At 39.4% G+C, this 20,855-nt stretch overlaps 2 protein-coding genes across 2 annotated transcripts in view; both read left to right on the plus strand.

Annotated features, from left to right (window-relative positions):
• LOC143293781 (VPS10 domain-containing receptor SorCS3-like) overlaps positions 1-4,803 on the plus strand; it is a 51,622-nt gene extending 46,819 nt beyond the window's left edge. The window contains exon 26 of the mRNA XM_076605017.1: positions 732-4,803. Within this exon, the coding sequence (XP_076461132.1) occupies positions 732-790 (59 nt within the window). The 3' untranslated portion in view covers positions 791-4,803. The remainder of the gene's footprint in view (positions 1-731) is intronic.
• Positions 4,804-13,643: 8,840 nt separating this feature from the next.
• LOC143294343 (protein O-mannose kinase-like) lies at positions 13,644-15,953 on the plus strand. Its single transcript, XM_076605794.1, has 2 exons — positions 13,644-13,964; positions 14,959-15,953. Exons 1-2 carry the CDS (start codon positions 13,731-13,733, stop codon positions 15,706-15,708), a joined length of 984 nt encoding a protein of 327 aa, XP_076461909.1. The 5' UTR covers positions 13,644-13,730; the 3' UTR covers positions 15,709-15,953.
• Positions 15,954-20,855: the final 4,902 nt, after the last annotated feature.

A 20,855-nucleotide genomic window follows, 5' to 3' on the forward strand; every position in this document is an offset into this window, starting at 1 on the left:
CGTTATTTGACTAGTGTCTGGCCTTAAGTTGCCCATGGCAGTGAAAGAGCTAATTGCTATCATCAGTTTCATATCATATTAACTGATTTCCTTCTGAGATGCACATTTTGTGATAGTTTCACCTTTATACTACAGCAGTCTTTAAAGAAGTACATTCTTGCATGTTTCTCTGTGTGTGTGTGTGTGTGTGTGTGTGTGTGTGCTCCTCTGTGTGTGTGGATGTGGGTGTACCTGTGTGCTTTTGTGTGTGTGCTTGATGGTGTGATGTGTGCTTGTGTGTGTGTGTGAGGCATACCACGAGAGTTACAGTTTTGTAAGGTTTGTAACATGTCTGTGATTGGTGATGAGTTTCATTTTATAATGGAATGTCCCAATTATGATCAGTTACGAAATAGATATGTTCCAAAAAAATATTTGTCTCCAAAATCGGTTTTTAATTTTTGTAATATGCTCAAAGGAGGCAAGAAAGTCATTTTAGCTGTAAGTAAGATGATTAGATTTGCAAATGTTGCCTAGTTATACTTTTGGAGTTAAAAGACATTTGTGTTTTCTCAACTTTTATGTGCCATTGTTGTGTATTTGGAAATGTTTGTTATGGGCACGAAAAGAGTATTTTGCAGTAATCCTCCATACTCCAATAGGAGTGAAAGGATAATTAAAACTTGAAACTTGTCTACTTGTGTGTGTGTGTGCATACATGCATGTGCTTTGTGTGTGTGTGTGTGTTGCAGGCAGTCACCTGGTGATGGTGACAGGCACAGGAGGGGGAGAGGGAGCAGAGAACTGTTGATACAGCTTCGCAAAGGGACCAAGACCTGCAGTCGTCATCACCACTGTTAATGGACCACTCGCTTCTCTCTGTCTGGTTCCATTGCTGCTTAAAAAAAAAAATTGAAAAAAAGCATCTGATAACTAACTAACATCACTTCAGCTTTAACATCTCTACAGTTCTGATTATTATGTCACTACAGTTATGATCAAATCACTACAGATCTAACATCACCACAGTTCTGATCACATTACTACATATTAAACATCATCGCTGTTCTGATCATATCTCCACAGTTTGATCATGTCACTACAGATTTAACACCACCACAGCTTCTTATCTCATCACTACAGCTTCTGGCTGTCTTTTGTCATGGAGGAGTTTTCCTGTGGATTGGTGTACTTTCTATAGGGGGCCTGTAATGACCTGGGGAGATAAGTGAACAAGTATGTTTGACTCTTGCTTCTTGGCTCTCAAAGATGTAGTCATTGACTCTTAATGTCTTGGCTCACAAAGATGTCATTGACTCTTATGTCTTGGCTCACAGAGATATAGTCGTTGACTCTTATTTCTTGACTCAAAAGGATTCACAGCAGTCCTCCTCAATTGAAAGTGTGTACCAGCCACGCACACAGACATGCACACGCAACATACAACACAGTAACATGACACAGTGACGCCACACCACGAGACCACACACACACACACACACACACACACACACACACACACAGTCTTGGACAATCTGAGTTGAAAAGAACAGCAGAGGGAAGGTGTTTTGCATACCAAGAATATGTGGTCTACAGACATGCATATTTCATTCAACTTCTTATGCCTGCCGCGCATGCAGCTGTACATGCAGTTTATTCGGCAGAATGACAAACTGGCCCTTTGGAGGGGTCTCAAACATTGTACAAATCAATCAGCTGAACAATAACAGATATCACTTTCATGGAAAAAGCAAGAACTTGGCAAGAAATGGGAGGAGGAGGAGAAACGATTATTGCCGTTCGGGACGGAAGTAAAGCTGTGAGCATTGGACAAGAGGGTACAGTCAGCTTCTGTTGTGTCAGTGTCACTAGTGCCGTGCTTTTCTCCATTGTGTCGATTTCTTCTTTTCCCTGTATTGTATTGAATGATGAACAAATCTGTATGTATAAAAGGTCAGTGTAATATGATGGTTCATTGTATATACATATATGATTATATATCTGTAATTGTTGTGATCACATGCAAGCGTTACTTTCTGATGTAAGCTTTTCTTTCTTTTTAATTATTTCTCTGTTTTGGGGGTTGTTGTTTTTTGTGTTTTTGTTGTTGTTGTTGCTTTTTTCTTTCCTTTAATTCATTTTGTAAATCATAAATGGACAATAATAATCTGTAAGAAATCAATTAAGCATAGTTCACAATATCAAACACTTCATTTGTGTAATTTTATACTTGTATATGTTTCATGTAATTGTAGATTTTAATTAAAAGTAACCTCACACATTTCAGTAATATTCAATACTTTTTACCTCATGAATCATAAACTTCATTGATATTAATACTTGTTTATCTCATAACTCACACACGACAGTGCAATTCAATACCTAGCATTATCTCATATACTTTGTATACATTTTTGGTATTTGCACTGTAAGTCATTAAACCTGTATTGTGCCATTACAGCTGTATTAACCCTTTCACATCTGTGAGACTCACAAGATGTGCAGCCTGCCCTGTCTGGGAGATTTGAGATGGGTTTTTTTCTAGTTCTGCTGTAGCAATTTTTAATAATTTGAAAAAATCATGCATTTTGTTGTTTACAGAAGTATGATATTGCCACCATCTCTCAGTGTTGATTACAGTGTTGTTCTGAAATAGCTTTTTCTTTTCTTTTTTTTTTCTTTTTTTTTTTTATCTCAACCAATACCTGAACTATGGAACAGGGTTTTTTTTATGCTTGCCAGCTGGTGGGACATTACCTTTTTTCAAAAGTTTCATGGAAGTCCTGCAAAAAAAACTTAGCCGTATGGAGAGCACAGGAACAGGAGTCATGATGGCTGCCGGAAAAAGAGGGCGCTAGCCAGGGAGACAAAGGGGAGGTTACCTACTTCCGGGAGGTTATTGGCCGTAGAACTTTCGTTTTCTCCGCATAGGCGGATAATAGTTTGCACAGGACAGGAATGTCAGACCCCTGCCGGAGTCTGCACTAGTTGGGTCCCGGTAAGTATGTTATTTGAACATAATTTTAGATAGAAAATTTCCTTTATCAGTCGGGGTTATTTGAATCAATGTCTGAGCGCTTCTCAGACGTAGGCATGAAAATTCAGTGATGGTCAAGCCCTGTCAGAACTGGTTAGGTGTTGGGATTTCTGATCCAGTGTTCTCCATTGATCAGGGTTCGAGGCCTCTGGTTCAGCATGGTGATGTGTCCTTGGGGGCAAAAGTCATGGGGAAAGAGACAGAGGAGGGCAACTCGTGCACTGCCGACTGGCAGGGCCGAGAAAACGCGGAGTGCGGACGCGAATCTATCGAGTCAATTAAGGAAACAGCACAACTGACCTTTGTGTGGGTAAAAAAAAACCCAGAGATGACACCGGAGGAGGTGTAGGAGGTGGTAGTGGTCTGGGGTCGACCGGAGGGAGTGGAGGATGTGTGGAAAGGCTGCAAGGCTTAATTTCTGCCCCAAATACTGTACCTGTACCTATTGTTGAGAGAACCCGAAGTAGAGGGCCTTTACGATTGCGCCATAATTTTAGCTCGATTGGCCGAACGAGCTAAGTTTGTGACCTGATACAAGTCTTCGTCAGATACAAAACATGAGTGTCAAAGAATCGATAGACAGAAATACGAAAAAAGTGCACAGGATCAGGAGTCAAGATGGCTGCTGGAAAAAGAGGAAGCTAGTCAGGGATACAGAGGGGAGGTAACCTACTTCCGGGAGGTTATCGGCCGTAGCTACTTTCGTTTTCTCCACATAGGCGGATAGTAGTTTGCAAAGGACAGGAATCGGACTAGCTTTTTATTCTGATTTTCCTCACTCCGCCCAGGTAGAAATGGGAACCTGACTTTAGTTAGGGAATGTTAACTCACTCCAGACGAATAGTTTTCTCCCTTGTTTTTCCTTACAGACGACCCATTTGTTAGGGTTAGGAAAAAAAATCACAAAAACATACGAAACATAAAGTAACTGAATGAAACTCACTGTACTTGACCCACTGACCCCTCTCCTCACGTCGTGTGAACACCCAGCCCCCTCCCTCTTCACTGCTCTCAGGAGCTGAGTCACTATCAGTATCTTCTTGCTGGTAGCTTGCTTCACTGCAGATACTTTATTCAACATCATCATCATCCTCGTCAATGTCGAAACCTTCAGTTTGAAGCATTTCAATCACTTCAGCAGCGGTAAAAGCCGCTGTCATGATCTACTTTGCTAAAAAAAATATGCCATTTTCGATACGTATGCAGATTAGTGTGTCGTGTGGGGTCCTGAACCCGTTGGCTCACTGTGGAGTGGGGTGTTACGGAATCTCATGAAGAAACTTTCCATTCAACCCTTGACATGTTCGCAATGCCCATTGTAGCTGCGATTGTTATGCTCCCCATGAGGAAAACGTGGAAAAAATTTTAATTGTCAAAACCGCTATAGCGTTCCATCGTCCGGATTGAGTTAAGAAGGCTGAAGGAGAGGACTGGGCCCCGCCTTCCAGTGCCAAGATCTGGACAGTGTGGATATGAACTCGCTGCCCTAATGGCTGTTAAAGGTTATGGGACCTTTAACCTTTAACCCAAGCACCATGACGATGAATAGAGGGATGATTTCATAATGTGAACGTCAAGCATTATTCAGATAGTGCTTAAAGATATTTGTGTTGTTGACATCAGTTTGTGGCATTCTTTGTGAAAAGTTGGAAGGAATTGAAGATGAGGACAAGAGGTTGCAAGAAAAAGTGGAGCAGGATTTTTTTTCTTTCCTTTTTTTCTATGGTATTTGATATTTTATATGGCATCCTCCCCTTGCCACTAAAAAAAAAAAAAAAAAAAAGAAAGTCACGATTACACAGAATGTGTGTTTGTTTCAAGCTTGGGGTTTTGTATGTAAACCCTTGAGAAAATAACATTAATATATTGAACTTGTTCTGTTGTATATTCTTGATTCCATAATTAATTTCTAACGGTGTGTATGCTTATAAGAACTGGATAATACCAGCAGCACAGGTAACATCTGGTCATGTGCATTTAGAAAGTCAGTCCAGGACAGTTTAAGTCATCAAATTTGTGATACAATTTGAATGAACAAATCAAAATTAATTTAATAAGTCAGTAACACAGCTACTCAGTAACACAGCCTCATGTAACTGGGATGTATTGTTTGAAGGTCAGTGTAAAATTTTGTACTCATGAATAACTTTAAATTCGTGACGATCAGAGTTTTTTGGGGTTTTTTTCATTTTCATTGTATGTTCATGCATGTTCTGGTTCTGTTTTGGTTCTATTTCTGTTGTGATTGCCCAGGGGTGGTGTATCCGTTGGTGTGAATGATATTTTATACTTTCATACAGCTCAAGGAATGATCACGATTTACTGTACAGTCTTCACAGACAGTGAAGGACCACTTCACGAAAGCTGTTTTCATAAAATGTTATAAAATTGAATGGTGATTTTGAATTATGCAGGCTGCTTGTGGTCTACCACCATCCTCTCGCTCATTTCACAAACATCTGTTCCAACAGGTTGAAAGAAAAAAAAAAGTTAAAAAAATCAATGTTTCAGCCAAAACTTTACAGTTATTCAGCAGTTTATTAATAACAGCTGTGGTTTTCCACTGTAAAAACTTGGACGTGCATATGAAAGAAAGTACCTGTGGTTATGAGTGGTGCTTATCCATTGCACTGGCTGCACACACCACTGTTTGCCGGAAAGTCAGCATCATTTCACCATGCCTCCAAGAAGAAAAATGTGCACAAGTTCCCCGTTGGTCCTTAACTTTTTGTGAACCCTGTAGAACATTTCATGGCTTAAGTGTTCTAATCAAACCTTGAAACTAGGGACCTGATTCTGATTCTGCCATGACTGACAGCACAAGACAGGAATAACCAGCGCCGATATGTGGTGCACAATTTCATCACTGTCTTGGTACCTTCTTTCGGAGCCTTCACTGTGTACAAGGTGTGCATGTGTGTGTGTGTGTGAATATGCGCACACTTTGTGTGTGTGTGTTGTTTGCTCGCATGCTTGCATTAGTCACCTCAGAAAAGCATGTACTGTCTGTTGTTTATTCACAGATCACTCAGTACGGCCAGTCCTCTCTTCTCCTTTACACAGACCCCTCGGATGTCCAGTGGGTGTCTGAATGACCCAACCTTTAGCTTCCGTCGTCAGAATTGTGGTATTCTTTGTCAACATTCACGTCTTCAGTATAAGAGCCTTCCGCTTGCAATATTTTGATGATGGTAATTGGGGTGAAAGGCTGTTAACGTCGTCTCTTTCGCCGTTCGTATGGAGAGAGTTAAGAATGATAATGATGAAGAGTACTCAGCAGCAGCAATCAAAGGGTTATATATGGTTAGTTAGGAGTGTGGAAAACTTTCTCCGTTGAAGAATTAAATGTGTCTGTAAGAAGACAGGCTGAGTAAACTTCACAACCAGTAGTGTGTGTGTGTGGGGGGGTGGGGGGGGGAACCAAACCAGCCAACCAGTCCCAGCACTGATATAGCCCAGACCCTATTATAACATGGCATCAGAGATGGTGGTGTTTTTCTTTCTTTAACCATATCCCAGATACAGGGGAAAAAAAACCTATATTTTTAGATCTGATCAGCGGCTGTTGTTTCTTTTTGTTGTTTTTTGTTTGTTTTTTTAACCTTTTCCCAGCTTGGATTAGATGTATCAAATGGCATCAGAGATGGGTGTTTTTTTGTTGTTGTTTTTCTTTCTCTCTTCTTCTGCAAGTTCCTGGATAGTATAAGATATACCATAACAGGGAATCGGATGGCATTTTCGTACTTGTAACCGGTTCCCAAATAGAATAGAATGTATGTCGGACATTGTCGAAAGCAAGTTGAAAGTATACTCAAGTCACTTGTATCCTAGTCAGTTTGGGTTTTCAGGTTCCAGAAATCAGTGAAATACTCACCAGTCTTTTCCCCCATCACTCAACAACTTGGTTAGTTCATGATCATTGAATTGTACTATCCCCATTTTGTCCTGTCCCAGGAGGCACCGTGGCAGAGTCAGGTGTTGACTGATCTGGGGTGACAGTCAAAAGACCATCGTAAAGGTGTACCTGCGGGTCAGTTCACAAGAGGCAAGGCAAACGGTGGGTCACTTGAAGGCCACCCCTGATGTTCACCAGTGATCAGAGTTCGAGGCTTCATTTCATCATGGTAGTTGTGTCCATGGGAAAGGTACTTTACTTCGATGTTCCTCACTCCACCCAGGTGTGAAAGGGTACCTGACTTCGGTCGGGAAAGGTTATAACAGCAGAAGGAAAGGGTTGGGCCCGGCCCTGCTGTGCCAAGCCCTAGACACAGTGGACATGCATTCACTGCCCCAATGTCTATAAAAAGGCCTATGGGATCATTAGCCTTTAATCCCATGAATGTATCACAGATAAAGAAAACATTCCATGCTGTGACTTCTTTTGAGGTTATGTTGTTTCCTATGAGTGTTTATGCATAATCATTGTCAGGTTTAGATCATGTTTTCATGTATATTCTGGTAAGATTATCCTGTGAAGCTTACCACAATTGTATGTTTAGAAGGAAACTTTCTGTGTGGGTTTTTTTTTGTTTTTTGTTTTTGTTTTTGGTTGTTTGTTTGTTTTTATTACTTTTTTTGTAAGGTTGCTAAGTATATTTCTCTCTCTGTGTGTGTATGTATTCAAGTCTGTATCATCATCTGTATTATGCATAACTGTAGAATCCCTCAGCCAGCTTTCGTACAATCTGAAAGTAATGCAGTGATGGTCTGCATCTGGACTGCTTTTACGTTCACAAACAGTATTGTGATAAAGTGTGAAGCTTGTGAATTTATACACTTGTTTTAAACTTGTGTTGTTTTAGTTTTTAAAACTTCTTTTCCTCTTCCGTTTTTTTGGGGGGAGGGGGACAAACCTGACCTTTTCCCTGCTGTGAGACAATGGTATGCAGAACTTCTCCGGAAAGGACCTCACCTTTTTCTGCTTTACTGAAGGTCGTACCTTTTCCTTGCTACAAGACCATGGAAGGAGCTTCTCTGGAAAGGGCCTGAGCTTTTCCTGCTATTAAAAAAAAAAAAGGGCAGAGCTCCACTGGAAAGGTTCTGTCCTTTTTCCTGCTGTGAAACAGTGGAAAGGCAGAGCTCCACTGGAAAGGTTCTGTCCTTTTCCCTGCTGTGAAACAATGGAAAGCAGAGCTCCACTGGAAAGGTTCTGTCCTTTTCCCTGCTGTGAAATAATGGAAAGCAGAGCTCCACTGGAAAGGTTCTGTCCTTTTCCCTGCTGTGAAATAATGGAAAGCAGAGCTCCACTGGAAAGGTTCTGTCCTTTTCCCTGCTGTGAAACAATGGAAAGCAGAGCTCCACTGGAAAGGTTCTGTCCTTTTCCCAGTTGTGAAACAATGGAAAGCAGAGCTCCACTGGAAAGGTTCTGTCCTTTTCCCTGCTGTGAAATAATGGAAAACAGAGCTCCACTGGAAAGGTTCTGTCCTTTTCCCTGCTGTGAAATAATGGAAAGCAGAGCTCCACTGGAAAGGTTCTGTCCTTTTTCCCTGCTGTGAAATAATGGAAAGCAGAGCTCCACTGGAAAGGTTCTGTCCTTTTTCCCTGCTGTGAGACAGTGAAGAGCAGAGCTTCTCTGGAAAGGGGTTGACCTTTCCATGCTGTGAGACAGTGGGGTGGAACTTCATTGGGAATGTCCTGATAGAGTACAGCTTCACTGGGAAATGTTCTGACCTTTACGATGCTGTGGTACAAGTTGACAGAACAGGAGAGGCTTTGAAGCAAGGGAATTAATCAGGGGAATCAATCAAACTTGCTTCCCTTGTTGTTTTGCAGATTTCCTCAATTTTTTCTTTTTCCTTTTTTTTTTCTTTTTTAACCCAATCAGATTTGCTTATCTGATCATATTTCAGATTTCCTCTTTTTCTTTTCTTTTTTCTTTTTTTTCTTTATTTCTTTTTTTTAACCATCTCAGAATTTCTGAGTAAGAGGGTGGTTGTATCGCATTGCGATGTTAGGAAAAGATTTGAGGATTGTTCGATGGGGGTTTAACTTGTAAATAAACAATGTTTGAGTTGGGGTTTTTTCCCATATTAAATGTTTAGTATTACAGGAAATCTTTTTCTATGTTCAGAATAACTTGTTATGTGGTATTTTGATTATGATAGTCATGTTAACTTGTTGGGTTTTTTGTTGTCGTTTTTGATTATGTTTTTCATTTTTGACAGTTTAAAGTCATGCAGTTGCGGTGAAAATTTGTGCGATTATTATTTTTGAAATATCGCCCAAGATAGTAGGACTGGAGCATTGACTTGAGCTTTGTTGACACGTCATTGGTTACGATATTGAGTTTGCATGTGAGTCTTGTAATCTAAATGATGACAGGTAAACGTCTGGTCTTGATGAAGGTATGAAAGAATTGTCTTTTTCAGGGGGTATGTCCCATTTCTCTCCTTCAAGTACCTGTATATTTGACAATGTGCTTTTTGTTTCAAAAACTGGGTAAATTTAAAGCAAATCAGTTTTGTTATTTTTTTACCCATGCATATTGTTTTAATATGACAAATATGATTAAAAATGTAGACCAATTTCTTGATTCTCCGTTAGTCGATTTGGAAGCAAGTTGGTGTGGATTTGCTGTTTACTGGTTGCTGAACGTAACAGTCATTCAACAGATTCCAATATCATTGCTTCAAAGTGGGTTGTTTTTTAAAGTTATGTAAGCCAGCTTAAGGGTGGAAATTTATATATGTAATATGACTTCAGACAAAGTATCTAGTAAACTGGTTGAGGACTGTATAGCTCATTGATACCCTATAACCTTCAATTGAAAACTGCAGTAAACGTTTTGCATAAAGTCTGAAAGCTGTAAAATCAGAGGAAGAACAAAAAGCATCCTTTATTTTTGTATATTGAATCAAATTGATGGTAAATTGAAATGTTGTTTGACTCCCATGACTGCTGAACCTTGTTGAAATGAGATGAGTTTGGTATGAATTTGAAGTGCATTGACTACTTTCCTTTTTTGTGTACTTTTGAGTGGTGTATTTGGGGGGTTTTTCTGATCAAAAGTAAAGCAGTTCCCAGAGGAAGGAGACTGAAAAGATAATAGTGACTGACATCCTGACCCGTAAGCTCCGTCTTGCCTCAGTGAGGTGACAGACTTTCACAGAAGAGGAACAGTCATTGGGGTTAACCATGTCAATAAACAGTCCACATGCTTTGACACATTCTTGAATCTGGAACAAGTTTTGCATAATTAAAGTTGAATTGCTTATTAACCCTTTGACTACTGAACCTTAGTTAAAAAAATATTTGAAAAATTAAAATAATTTTAAAAAAGCTCAGTGTGGCACAAGTTTGAAAGCCAGTGATTACTTTTTGTGAACTTTTCAGTGATGTGTCATTGATTATGCTGAAGAAAAGTAATGCAGTTTGAGCAGGAAGAAATTAAAATACAGAGTGGTGACTGACATCCTGACCTGTAAGTTCTGTCTTTTATCAGGAAGATGACAGCCCTTCATGGGCAAGCATACTCATCAGTGGTCAAAGGGTTAACCATGAAAAATCAAGTCAGTCTGCAGTCTTTGACACTTACTTCAGTCTGGAACATGTTGATCTGAAAGTTCTTACGAATTGAGAAAGCAAGTCTGTCCATGTCATTGTTCTCAGTACAACATGGATGTGCACCAGTGCTATGAAAATCATACAGCTGTGGCTTGTAACCTGTGAACATGATCTGGTAAAATACAAACGTTGCAGGAAATTTGGTAAGAGCTGTTAGTAGGTGTAACGTTTATTACCTGGCAGATAAATGTTGCAGGAAATGTGTAAAGGATGATTATAAATACATGTGTTTTAAGAATGTGAGGGTGTTGTTTTTTTTTGTTTGTTTGTTTGTTTTTGGTGCTGGTAACAGGTGAAACAAGTTTTGCTCGCTCTCTCTCTCTTTTTTTTTTCTCTTTTTTTTTTTAATTGAATTCAAGACATGAAGATTCAGAAATAAAGATTCATTCACAAATGGCTCAAAACTTGTTTGTGTTTTTAATACATACACCATCATTGCATGCTCACATATGCCTTCTTTTTTTTCTTTTCTTTTTCTATAACTCACTTGCGTTCTTGATTTGATGTGCTCTGATTATGGCAGGCAGGCAGATGGAGTAGATTGATGATTGTTTCAGTGGATTTTTTTTTTGGGGGGGTTGGGGGGGGGGTTATATAATTAGTCTGTTGGGGGCAAAAAAATAGTATAGATTCAGATATATGAACATTACCAATGGGAAATACAGCTGTCTGCCTGATATGTGTATTGAACACAGGTGTTGAATGCAGGTGTTTCTGAAGAGGTTTTCAGTTTGCACAAAAACGAAATGCACATCCCATCATGCAAGGTAACAATATTTAATATGCATACTCATATATTTCAAACTTTAAAACAAACTGGGGAAGAGCACCAATACCTGTACATGTAAGCAGGGGAAAAAAATGACAAAGAAGCATTAAGAATAACACATTTTTTTACATTCATATTATGGTGTGTGTTTGTGTGTGAATATTACAAGCTGTTAAAATGTGAAAACTATGCAAACCCTGGTAAAATGACCATGAATGTTTGAACAAAGCCTCCTTCTGTGTTAACCAGTAACCGTCCGTGTAAACATTACCTCAAATCTTTAAACATGCACTGCTGACTGCTAAGTGAACTAGGAGGAACCACCCCTGGCAAGATAACCACAAATGTTTATACAACAATTTCATTGTTCAGTTACACTCCTTTGTTTCTGAACAAAACACCATTATTGATGGGTATATGCAAAAATCATAGTGACAGACGAAGTCACAAAATTTCAAGTAAGTATTTGCAAAACTGAGTTATGAAGATTCAAATAAGAGCAAGGGTAATTCTTTTCACCCACAAGGCACGGCGAAGGTTGAACACTATACAACGTGAGCCAGGAAACATCTCTGGGAAAATGACCACAAATGTTTAAACACGCACTATGATAACTTCTACCAGTTCTAAACTCAAGATGGGAAAATGACCACAAATGTTTAAACACGCACTATAACTTCTACCAGTTCTAAACTCAAGAGGCCGTTTACACCACAGCACACTTTGATTGAGAATGCTTCCACAGCAGCTGACTTTAAAATGTGCAAGTTGCGTTTACACAGTACAAAGTGAAGTTGTAAACCAAGCTGACCTCATCAGACACCTCCAACATCACACACACACACACACACATTATACTCTTTTCCTCACATCTCTAACCTCTAACTCACAATTAAACTTCTCCATGCCCCCAGCCCACACATCTGTCAGAACCCTTGTCATCTCTCTCTGAATCCACCATGTGTCACACCCCTTTGGTTCTATGTGCAAGATCTTGTTCCAGTCATCAGTGGCAGCGGCAACGTTCTTCCGTCTCGAGAGACAATGGCTGCACCAGAAATATAGTCACTGCCGGGCATTGTACTTCTGCTGTGGCTGTGTAGACCGTTGCTGGAGTGGCATTCTCTGCTGTATGTGGGACAGATATAGGTAGATGCTGCTTGGTTTACAGAATTTGACTCGCATGTGGCTCTTTTCCTCTTCAGCAAGTCAATGCGGCTTTTCCAGGACAGCATATCAATATCTGTACTTTTCAGGTCTCATTTGCAAGCATCTTTGAATCTTAGTTGCGGGTGGCCTTGGGGCCTAGATCCCTCTGATTGTTCGCCATAGAGCACATCTTTTGGGATGCAGCCTTCATCCATTCAGTGAACATGACCGAGCCAGCAAACATGGCATTGACTCAGAAGGGCGAAGACAGTTGGCAAGCCTGCATGCTCAAGGACTTCAGTGGCCGGGACCTTGTCCTGCCATCGGATTCCAAGAATGTGTCTGGGGCGCATGGAAACTGTTTAGTCTCCAATAAGAGCAAATTATTAATATTCATTCTAAAATCAAATACATGTACTCTCATTACAATGCAGTCACTCATAAACACTCCCTGCTCCCATTCCACCCTCCCTCACACAGGCACAAACATTGCTGATCCAGTAAATAAGCATGGTAAAAGATTGTAGGTTGAACAACACAACCAATCAATGCGCAATCAACCACAAATACCGGTAAATAAATGACGAATGAAACATACTTTTTTTCTTTGATTATCCCACACAAAGAATCCACACACTCACATTAGAGCAACCGAAATCTCAGAAAACACCAAACTCATGTATAATGTTAAAATATTGACTGAAATTGTCCATGAAAACTGAGCATTCAGACAAAGAACTTAATATATTTGGAAGAATACTACTTTGAATACATTTAGAAACAATGTATTAATCGAAAGCTGACATGTTATATTAAAAAAAAAAAAAAAATTAAAAAAACAGACGGAAAAAAAGGGGTTTTTTTGGCCAATGAAGAAGGCGTGTGAAAGCACAAAAAAAGAAAAAGAAAAAAAAAGAACAAAAAAAAATGAAACATACAATAAAGTTGTTGTTTTTTTAATGACATTAATCATTTAGGAAAAAAAATACAAAGCGGGATGCTAAAATAAATAATTCCTTGTTCTTGTTGAACTTCGACTGAAAAAAAAATTGTGACTTGTCATTATCGTGCTTGCTCGCGCAAGCGCGTTTCATACCCGATCGGAAGTTAGACTTGTTAGTGGTCTCCCTTGTAGTAAATTTCCAAACTTGTAGCAAGTTCCATTGGCTTCAGATCAGAACGTATAAATTTCTACGTCTGTCTGAAGCACATTGTACACGTACAGACAATGAAATGGCAACATACAGCATAGTACTGCCGTTATCGATAAGTGTAATATCAATACTTATCAGCATAGTTTGGAAACTGATGGACTATGAGGAATCGGTTGCAGACGACAGAATGAGATGTCCGAGTGGACATTTCATTTTGCCAGGGATGGCAGAGTGTCACCCGTATTTGAACTGTGGGCAAATCAGCCAGCAGGTCGTTGTGAAAGAAATGGTTGGTCAAGGAGGAGTGAAACTGGTAAAGTAAATGATTTGTTTTGTCTGTCATGGTTAACATTAGTTGTTACAATGCACAAGAACTGATCGCACGACACTCTCCCCCCCCTCCCCCCCCCTCTCTCTCTCTCTCTCTCTCATTGATCCCTGTCTTTCTTTGTTTCGGAAATTAAGTTATAGCAGACACTACAATCCGAAAAAAATTAATAAATTTTTGGCTGTCGTAAAAGAAAGGATATTCCTTACGCAAACAGAAGGGAGATAGATATATGGTATACTCAAGGGAGGATACCAGCTGCATCTACTTTCGTTTTTTTCCACACGGGGAGATTGATATTTTGCACATGTCAAGAACCAGACCCCCAGTCGAAGTCTGCACCAGTGGGTCACAGTTAATATTATAGATTAAACGTAATCCACTCCACACCCCATACCCCAAAATAATATGTATGTGCACGCGTGTGTGTATGTGCACGTGTGTGTGTGTGTGTGTGTGTGTGCGCACATGTGTGTGATTGCTCATAACTGCAACATGTAACATTGTTTTTGCGCTTATAGATATGTATTTTTTCTTTTCATGTGCTGTGCTATGTATGCACTATATATATTGTACATGTATTGCTTCATGTGAGGCACCTATAGAGCCTATTGTGTGGTGAGTTTGTGTCATATATATATATATATGCGTGTGTGTGTGTGCTAGTCAGCCAAAGGAGTGAAAATGAAAATACACTGCGAGAAAAAAAAACAGGTTTGTTTGGGAAGAAAATTAAAACTATGATAGTATGAGGTGAATATACAGACATAAGAAGCGTAAATAAATGAACAATTCAGTTTATACTGTTCAAGAGGGACACAGTTTCTCACTATAGTCATAGTTTGTTGTTGTTTTTGCAGCCAGAAAAGGTCTCCAACACATATATGCAAGAATCAGCTGCCCAAAAGCCTAATTAAAGGAAAAATTTTGTGATTTTTTTTCTCACAGGTGTTTTGAGATTTTGTTTTTTCCCTCACAGGTGAGACGAGGGGAGTGGCAAAATCACAATGTGGCAGTCAACATTCTGGCCAATGCAAAATACAGAGAAGACTTTCTCCACGGTCTGAACATGCTGCAGCAGCTACAGGCTAACGACATCAGCATCACACAGTTTGTCGGGGAGTGCAAACACAGTGACGTTTTTATCACGCAGTTCTACCCTCTAGGCTCAGCTGATCGTCTGGAAGCACTGCTGAACATGGACCATCTCCATGCGTTGAACACGCTGTCTGTTAGGTTCGCTTTGTGTCAAGACTACGTGAGGATTCTGCATTCTTTACACAGCGGTGCTGATGGTGCCCGAGTGATGTGCGACAGCAACGATGTTAACAAAACACTCAGCCAGTTCCTTCTGCGTGAAGACTTCTCGCTTGTCCTTAACGACGTGGATGCTTTGCCGCTTGTGGACAGATCTCGGGGTCAGCTGGTGAAGTGTGGTCACCGTGAACTTCTGGGAGAGTTCGTTGCCCCTGAGCAGCTCTGGCCCTATGAGGACCATGACTTTGTCGACAGTGAGATGCCTGGCTACGATGAGAAGGTGGATGTGTGGAAAGTGCCGGATGTGTGCGAGGCCTTTTTGGGTCGCAGCATGGAGGGTGGCGCCAAACTGCGCCTTCAGCTGATTTCTGTTCATTTACAGTGTAAAAGTGAAGACCCCTCAGAAAGACCGACTGCTTTGAACTTGTTGGAAGCTTATGAAAAAATCCACCAGAAACTATTTCTGTCATAACAATTTTTGAATGATGTTGTTTCTGAGCGATTGTGTGTGTGTGTGTGTGTATGTGTGTGTGTGGCCAGAAGTGATCTTCTAACTTTTGTGACATTTATCTCAGTTTAAATGAAGCAAATAAGCCTGCTGTATTATTGTAAGAAATGTGAGGAAATGAAAATGAGATATTTGAAACTTTCTTGGCTTGGACACGATGTTGTATTTTTCCAGAATGCATAGTAACACTAAAAAAAACTGAAGAAGAGAGAGAAAGAGAGACAGACTGAATTAATGAATAAGATTTTGATGTGAAGAATTGAAAGAGAGTGAACATTGATCCACATACTCACACATACTTTTAAATCTCTTCTCCAGCGAGCAACATTTCACACAAGACATACTAATGATCATAATCAGAACTGAGACAGACAGCATGATTCATGAAAATCTGAAATCAAACAGAACTCAAAATATCACTGACCAGATAAGTTTGAAGATTATGTTTACTGCACAAGACAGGCAAACATTTGCACCATCATTTTTATTGTCAGAGCAAACTGATCATGAGTCTATAACAATTAAAAAAGCAAGACAGACAACAAAAAAAAATCACTGTATGTTGTGGATTACAGAAAATTATACATGGTCCTTCTACTGAACTCAAACACAGTAATTTGGAGATGAGGAATTTCTCCAGTAAAACACATGACCCAAAGTGGCATAGAGAACCCATCACTATAATATGTCATGGATAAGAGAAAATTATACATGGTCCTTCCACTGAACTCACTGTAATTTGGAGATGAGGAATTTCTCTAGTAAAACACATGACCCAAAGTGGCATAGAGAACCCATCACTATAATATGTCATGGATAAGAGAAAATTATACATGGTCCTTCCACTGAACTCAAACACTGTAATTTGGAGATGAGGAATTTCTCTAGTAAAACACATAACCCAAAGTGGCAAAGGGAACCCATCACTATATGTCATGGATAAGAGAAAATTAATCCTGGTCCTTCTACTGAACTGAAACACAGAAACATGGGAGATGAGGAATTTCTCCAGTCAAACACACAATCCAAGTTTGGCGCAATAGCTGAATGGACTTTCAATCTGAGGGTCCCGGGTTCAAATCTTGGTGACAGCACCAGGTGGGTAAAGGGTGGAGATTTTTCCGATCTCCCAGGTCAACATCTGTACAGACCTGCTAGTGCCTGAACCCCTTTTATATGTATAAGCAAGCAGAAGATCAAATACGCACGTTAAAGATCCTGTAATCCATGTCAGCGTTATGGAAACAAGAACATACCCAGCATGCACACCCCCGAAAACAGAGTATGGCTACCTACATAGCAGGGTAGACAAACAAAAACAGTCATACACGTAAAATGTTACATGCCCGTCTGAGTGTGTGTGTGTGCTTGTTTGAAATTCTGATTGAATGACACAGGAAACGAATGATGAGCACCCAGTGGCAGCCGTCAGTCAACTTGACCCAGATAGGCAGCCTGTTGTGCAAATGACCCATGTTTGTAAAGCGCATAGAGCTTGGTCTCCGACCGAGGATAGGCGCTATAAAAGTATCCAGATCAATCAACCAATCAAAACCCCAACCCATACAAAAGACATATATGCATACAAGCTTTCATGACCATGTCAAAATATTACAGTAACAATGATAAAACTAGAACCCACATGCTTTCTTTCCATTTTGACCTGATCATGCAGATGTGTGTAACACATACAGACCATTTAAGACCGAACCTGTCCTGACTAATAACAAACTTTTTTGTCAACAAGTTTCATTCAAAGTATATGATTTTACACATTGGGAAGTGAAAATATAATACCGTTCTGTACACTGACCAAGTTGGCAGAACAGTAAATATTCATCAACACATTGATTCCATATGGCATCAACAAGAAACTTCTAACATTCTTCCATAAACATCATCCATCAACCTGCAACAGAAAACACTCCCTGATGCACATATTCGTATGTTTGAAACATGCTGTGTGCGTACACATACCATGTACCAACACTACGAGAGCAAGATTGTGGGCTTTTCAAAAAATATCCAAAAATGAGCATATATATACTGGACTTTTTTTCTGGATTGAGCTTTGTGGTATGTTTAAAAAGACATCCAAGCATGCAATTCCTCTTTTGATAAATAAATAAAACAAACTAAGGAAAAAAAGGGGAAGGAAATAGCCACACACACAAAAAAAACAACAACAACACACACTCATAAATGTTTCATGTTAACTATTTTGATAGAAAAGAAACTAACATATCAAGTTTCATTAATTAATGGGATTTGTAGCTGTATTTTATTACTTTTTTTTAAAAAGAGTTTTTTGACAGTACAACTACAAAACAGCAGTAATCTTAAAATGCAATTATAGTCAAAAGTTACCTTTTTTAAAGAAAAGAAAATGCCTACAAACTTAGCACCATGCAAGCCTGGAGGCCTGTTCTTTTAACACTTCTTACCGAACAGACAAGAAGAAGAGAAATAATTACCAAAAAAATTAATAATGATGATGATAATAATAACAATAATCATCATCATCATCTGGACATGAACAAGTGTGAAATGGCTGTGCTTATCACAAGTTATGTCATAAAAATGATGATACTGCAAGTGACACCCATATTTCTCTTTATACACCATTCACCCAAACTGTAACGTCTCGCCTGGTACCAACTACGTTTCAACAACAAAAAAAAAAAGAAAAAAAGTTAATTTACAAAATTAGAGGATTTAATTTGGTCCAGACACAGACACAAAAAAATAAATTAAAAAAAACACATGAGGAAGTAGCAGAATGGTTGAGACACTCCTCTGCCAATACAGAGATGCCAAGAGGGTGTGGGTTCGAATCCTGCTCTCGCCCTTTCTCCCGAGTTTGACAGGAAAGTCAAACTGAGTGTCTGGTCATTTGGCACACTGAAAAAGAACCTATGGCAATGAAAAAGTTGTTCTCTGGTAAAATTCTGTAGAAGAAATCCACTCTGATGGGTACACATGTATGCATGCACTTAAAGCCTCACTAAACACTGGCCTGGTATCTGCCTAGCAGACATGTTGTAGCGTATATGTAGATTTGTCTGACGCCTCCTTGAGAAACTGAAACTGAACACACACACACACACACTGAAGATAACCAAGTAAGAGAACGCAATCATCAAGTCCCAGAGAAGACCCCCCCAAAAAATATATATAAAGCCTGAGCTTTCTAGAAAAAAAAAAGAGAGAGAGAGAGAGAGAATAGACCAGCAGGGCAGAACTCTAGAAAGGAAGAGACAACAGAAAAGAAAAGCCAGGAAACGTGCCAGAAACAAAGACAGCAATAGAAAAGAGGAAATTTCTAGCACACATCTGATACATGGACTCCCCCATCCCCCACCTCTATACACCATGCACCGAGTCCACATTTCTCAACGTATGCTATAAACGCATAGCGACTTTGTACAGGAACACACATGCAAGTCTCAAATAACAACAACACTCTCTGCTACATATTCGTTTTCATACACATATGCAACAGTTACAGAAATACATCACATGGCACTTACTGCATGGGATACAGAGTCCAACAATACAGAAATCTCCACAGCACACAGTTTAGTAACTCGCATAAGAGAACTTGCGTTTTCCTGTAATTTTAATTGACCAAATGTGAGTGCGTATTTGTGTGTGTGTGTGTGAAACAGAGAGAGATAGTTATTCTATAAGTAAACGTGTGTGTGTGTGTGAGGTAGAGAAAGAGGTATTCTGTATGTGTATGAGTCTCTGTCAGTTTGTGTTTGTTAGTGAGTCTGATCATGTGTGTATATGTGAGTATCTGTGCGTGCGTGCATGAGTGTGTGTGTGTGTGTGTGAAAACACCATACTATCTGTAATTTAGATTTTTGATTCAATATCTCAGAGGAGGAAGTATTGCACACCTTATGACCATACTTTGGTTTGGCACTGTGTGCCTGAGGTGTATTCTAACACAAATACAGTGGTCCTATAAGGAAAATGCCGAGTATCTTATCTCACATATCTCATCGGGTATCTCACATATCACTACACCCATCAGCATCTCACATATCTCTAAACTATTATCTCACACATATTATAACCACTAGTATCTCACATATCTCCATAACTATCAGTAACTCACACATCTTTATACCAATCAGTATCTCACAGACCTATATACCATATGTATTTCACAGCTCTCTATACCCGTCAGCATCTCACAGATCTCTCTACCCACCATTATCTCACACACCTATACCCATCAGTATATATCCATCAGTATCTCACAGGTCTCTATACCCACCAGTACCCTACAAATACTTATATACATCAGTATCTTGCAGATCTTTATAGCGAGTATATTACAGATTTCTAACGCCATCAGTATCTCACTGATCTCTATACCCATCAGCATCTCATACATATCTATCTCCATCAGTATATGACAGATCTCTCTATCCATTAATATCTCACAGATTTCTATGCCCATCACTTTCTCACATATCAGTATATATCAGTCAGCGTTGGGACGGTTCCCAAAGGCTGTCTAGCCCCCATGTATGCAGCACTAATAGCCAGTGCAATCTTGCCTCCTAGTTTGACAGTCATAGTCCTTCACAAAAGACAAAGATGTAAATGACTTCCCATTGCAGTGGAGAAACCATTGATAATACCATTCTCACTTTGCTGCTGGCCAAACCCTAAACTTATGTCAACCTGTGATATAAGCTAAACCCACCAGTATCTCACATATATCTATCTCCATCAGTATCACACAGATCTCGATACACATAATCAGCAATTCTAACCCTTGTTACACAGCACCAGCAACAGAATCTGGTCAGTTTTAAACAGTCTTCCATAATTCATATAAGAAATTTTAAATGTTCAATGACCCACATCAGAATCTTGTCAATTTTTAAGCAATGTTCCATAACCCACATCAGAATCTTGTCATTTTTTTTCAACACTGCTTCATAACCCACATCAGAACCTTGTCAAATTTATACAATATTCATAACCCGCATCAAAATCATTTTTATCATTTTTAAAACAATGTTCAATGTTTATAACCCGCATCAGAACCACGTCAAATTCAATGTTCCATAAACCACATCATCACCTTTTTA

Source organism: Babylonia areolata, chromosome 19 (genome assembly GCF_041734735.1).
Source record: "Babylonia areolata isolate BAREFJ2019XMU chromosome 19, ASM4173473v1, whole genome shotgun sequence".
Classification (NCBI taxonomy): Eukaryota; Metazoa; Mollusca; class Gastropoda; order Neogastropoda; family Buccinidae; genus Babylonia; species Babylonia areolata.